At 35.5% G+C, this 4,464-nt stretch overlaps 1 protein-coding gene across 1 annotated transcript in view; it reads right to left on the bottom strand.

The window, feature by feature from the left end:
* The window catches only part of LOC105265267 (probable G-protein coupled receptor CG31760), an 8,926-nt gene extending 7,303 nt beyond the window's left edge, over nucleotides 1–1,623 (bottom strand). Inside the window, exons 1-2 of the mRNA XM_011302673.1 lie at nucleotides 1,361–1,623; nucleotides 381–585 (exon numbers count right to left, since the gene is read on the bottom strand). Of these exons, the coding sequence (XP_011300975.1) occupies nucleotides 381–580 (200 nt within the window). The 5' untranslated portion in view covers nucleotides 581–585; nucleotides 1,361–1,623. The remainder of the gene's footprint in view (nucleotides 1–380; nucleotides 586–1,360) is intronic.
* Between the last annotated feature and the right edge of the window lie 2,841 nt (nucleotides 1,624–4,464).

Consider the following 4,464-nt stretch of genomic DNA (forward strand, 5'->3'; position numbering starts at 1 on the left):
AGTCATTATCCGAAATGACCAGGAAATGTATTTCATTGATCTCTCTAAAAGGTTTGAGTTTTAATTCCTAGATTAATTCCACAAAACTATCACAGAAGTTGTCCCTTTCTCCTCTCAAATTTATAAATTCCCGTATAAATTGGATGACGGAATAATGTAATTAGGCTAATTGGAATAATCCCTGAAAAATTATTGGAAAGTAAAATGGAAACGATGAAACGTTGACGAATTAATTAACGACATGGAATGACGAAACGAATCGATTGGGGGAGATTGAAGTGAAATGTGAGAACTTTTCTCTGAACTATTCTTGAATTTTTGAAGAGGCCAGGGGAATAAAATGAGCATGGAAATGCGAGGGTCATCTCCACTGCATAAACCAGTGTTCTCCATTTACCCTGCGGCCATCAAAGGGCTCAGAGTTCCCTCGAGGAAAAGTAGTAGTTGATGCTGCTAGACTATCCCTGAGTGTGCTTTCAGCTCCTACTGTTGCATGAACGTATGTCATGACAGCTATAGTTGTCATTGTCGTGGTGGTCAGATGAAGTGCCACAGCTTGCCAACTCTTACTGTACTCCATTCCTTCTGAAGTCATATTTAGCAATGAGCAATTAGTAATACAAAAATGAGAAATTATCTCGTGATGTTAAAAGAAATGTTACGATTTTTTATCCACAACTCCAATTCTCTCTTGTAATTTTATATCGGAATAACAGATAACGTCTAAAGATTTTACTCTTTTTATTTTAATTTTTACTCTTCTTTCTCTTTATTTATGTTGTATTATTCTCCGGAGATTGGATATTAGAGTCGCTCGAATTACTGTAATTTTTTCTTTTACATTTTGATACTTTCTTCACACTTTATGCCATCGGGAATGAAAATATGATATATAATATAATAATAAAATGAATAATATGATATCGTAGCTATAGAATTATAGGGTGCGTTCATTTTTTTCATAGAATTTCTAAACCAAAATCTATATAAAAAATTATAGTTTTTCAAATAAAAATTCCACAATTGTGGCAGTTACACCCCTTCAATAATAACGCAAGAATCTATCACATTTGCTTTTTCAAAATATTTGAGAAATCCGGAAAAACAAATTTTCTAAAAACACCGATACAATTACTGAAAAGAACGGCAATCCACCGGCTGTGAAAAATTGCAGCGCAAGTTAAAATCGCGGAGATATCTGTCAAATTTTCCTGAGAAATGTTTTTTTTTTAATTTTATCCCTTGTTTCATTTTACCCTACCCTTAACCCGACAGCAGAAGGGGCCAAGAACCAGGAAGAATGGGAAATGGAAAAAAAAAACATAAGGAAACCAAACAATTATTGTAATTAGAGCCAAACCTTTTTCCCACTGTCTTTTTCGTCTTTTTTTAATGGATTCAGTGCCACTGGACAAGCCTGTTGTCCTCAACAAATATTGGATCCTTGCTGTGAGCTTGTGGTGACCTGGCGGTCGCTACTCCGAGCGCCGCACGATCCCAATTTCTCCTCATTGCCAGCTTTTTCACCCCGACAATAATCCCTCAACAATTCCAAGAAAATTCCGGCCATCCCTGATCCACCGATTAAATTAATCAGTTATTGTCCAAGAACTCGGTCGTCATCGTCCTTCAACAGAACAAATAATGGTTTCTTCATTAATAATCCGGAATTTATCGATTGCATTTTCAATCAAAAAGACTTTTTTGGTGGCGAGGGAGAATTATAGAGAATATTGCTGATTTGTGTCGAGTGGGATTATCAGTGGTCTAATCCATTTGATGGATGGCTGTCAGATGATTGATAACACTCCCCACAAAATTTAGTAGAAAAAATATATATCTAGATATATCTAGAGATATTATTGGACTTATCGAATTTTTTATGGAAATTTATGCCAGTTTCTGATCGATCTTATTGCAATGGCCAATGAAAATGCCGAATTTCGGAATTTGAGACTTCGGATTTCGTATTTAATATTATTTCTCAACACGAACGGTTAATGTAGAATAATTATTCATACTAGATAATTGTTCAATGTCACCACATCCCGGAGGAAGTTGACTGGACGTAATTTATTCCTTTATGTTACTCACATCCTCGACAAATTACCGAAGAAATTGTTAAATTTATTTTGCAGTAATTCGCGATGTATACCGTTGGATGAATTACGAGTTTTCAAAATGGATTACCATTTTAATTATTATAAATAATAATAATAATAGTAACTTTTGGCTGATAGTAACAGACAGATAAGACTAATTAAAGATTAATTGTTATTTTTCAAAGACATGCAGCCGAAGTCTGAATGTTTTACAGACAAAAAAAATATATCGCTTTCAAGTTTTATTATTATTCAGTGTCTCACGATGTTTTATCGCCGTGGAAGAATTTTCCTTCCGTTGTAAATCATTAAATAATGATAAAACCCAAAACAGGGGTTTTTTTTACATTAATCTGATGCATGGCTTTCCATAAATTGATAAAAAAATATGAAAAATGAGAAGATATATCGACAATAATTCCCGCGCCGTTAAAAAATAAGCTGAAAATAAAATTGATCCGACTCATCACTTCTCAAGGCGTGTAACACGTGATATTAAATCTAGGATACCCGATCTACAACATTTGACCCACGTTACTGGATCCTTGATGTCTCGCCCTTGACCCACAGCATTTGACTCATTTATATTGAAATCGTATGCTTCATGGTGATAAATTCCCAGGAATTTGACTCAACCCCATTGAAAGATTCATCTGACATTGTTAAGGAAGGCTCTGCTCCCTTTCAGCTAAAATTACCGGTTTTTTATTTCCAGGAATCCTTTTCAAATTTTCAGACGAATCGTCGATCGGATTGACCCGAAAAAAAATATACCGTTTTGGCAGTTTATTATTATTGCACGATCACGACATTTTGGGGATCATTAAATAGGGATGAAATTCAAAATTTTTTCAATAACCGGTAATTTTTCTGCCGCTGAAATCGGGAGAAGATCCTGGGATTTTAACAACTCAATTATCAGTTATTAGTGGATTCAACTATCATAATTCATTTCTAGCGTTTTTCTTAAATTGTTCTAGTAAATAATCGTTATCTTTAGTATCCCCCTCATATCATACACCCCCTCATTTACTCAAGGTATTCATCTCACCCCACGATTCGAATTTACTCCACTTTACTCTATCAACGATTATCCCCTCGAAAAAAAACTGTAGTAATTCAATCTTCCTGGCATTACTTAAAAAAATATTTATTCATCTCATAATCCACAGTTTGGATAAACAAAACCAAGTATTTCAAATTTTTTTAATATTTTGCTTTCGATCCATTTATTCATGTAGGCGAAAAATCTCTTCAAAAAATTAACCAATCCTTCTGTAGTTGAAACAACTATTCCGTTAATTACCGATTTTTTTCTAGTTTTCCCATTTCCAGAATAACGAACGCCTTGGAAAAATATTTCCATGTCGACGCGGAAAAATCGATTTTCAGATGAAGTCCCCATAGAAATCGACTAAATATAAATGGCACGAGGTGCCTACGAAGTTAGCAGTTTGTTTATCCGGGAAAATATGAACATTTCAATGAGCGGTCCTCTGTATCACCTTCTGTTCACCAGACAAGCAGCTGCAATGTCTATTCTATTATTATTTATCATACACTGTGAGGAAGAACAATGAGAAATTACGTGGGCCGGATTGTTCCCTATATCCAGTTTCCCACATGTTGACTAACTCTCTTGACTCTGGGAATACATGAGACATGCTAGTTTCTACAAAAACCCTTTGAAAGGAGGGGAGAGAAATTTCACGAGTGGTTTGTCAAAGGCCAGAGCAGAAGTGGCCGTATGCCCCGGATAATATCGTTGTAAGCAGATTGATAAATCGATAAAACGTATGAAATTTATCCCCACGCCACTTACGAAATATCCATTATACTACCAATTACAAACCAATTGCGCGATAATCTGTGTACACCATCGGAATCCCCAGGACTTTTTTTTTCACGTAAAATTCACCGAATAAATACAGCGAATCGACAGGTGGCTTTTATAGGCATTGAACTTTAACTCACCCCTTGTCATCCCAACAAAATTTATGAAGCAAAAAGATTAAAAAATACGGCTGAAACAAAAATTCGGGAGGAATGCTATTAGCGGGAAATAGTGTAAAACCAAAATAATCGGTTTAGCTGAAATAGAGAAATATTGAAAGGGACGCTAGCGTGCCTGGGCTCTGATGGGGGTGGGGTAAATAAAGGGATGTGATCCAGGAAATATGAGGCTAGAGGGGTATAAGGACGATCGATGCACCAGAAACGAACACCCTGTGACCCCCGGAGACTTCAAAACCAATAATTAAAATAATAATTACAAAAAAATCCATTAAATCCCCTTCAAGTTTTATGAGCAACAAAAAAATGTAACAGATCCTCATCATCTCATTGGACTAGCTCACCTCAT

The sequence above is a fragment of the Fopius arisanus genome, unplaced genomic scaffold (genome assembly GCF_000806365.1).
Source record: "Fopius arisanus strain USDA-PBARC FA_bdor unplaced genomic scaffold, ASM80636v1 scaffold00028, whole genome shotgun sequence".
Lineage (NCBI taxonomy): Eukaryota > Metazoa > Arthropoda > Insecta > Hymenoptera > Braconidae > Fopius > Fopius arisanus.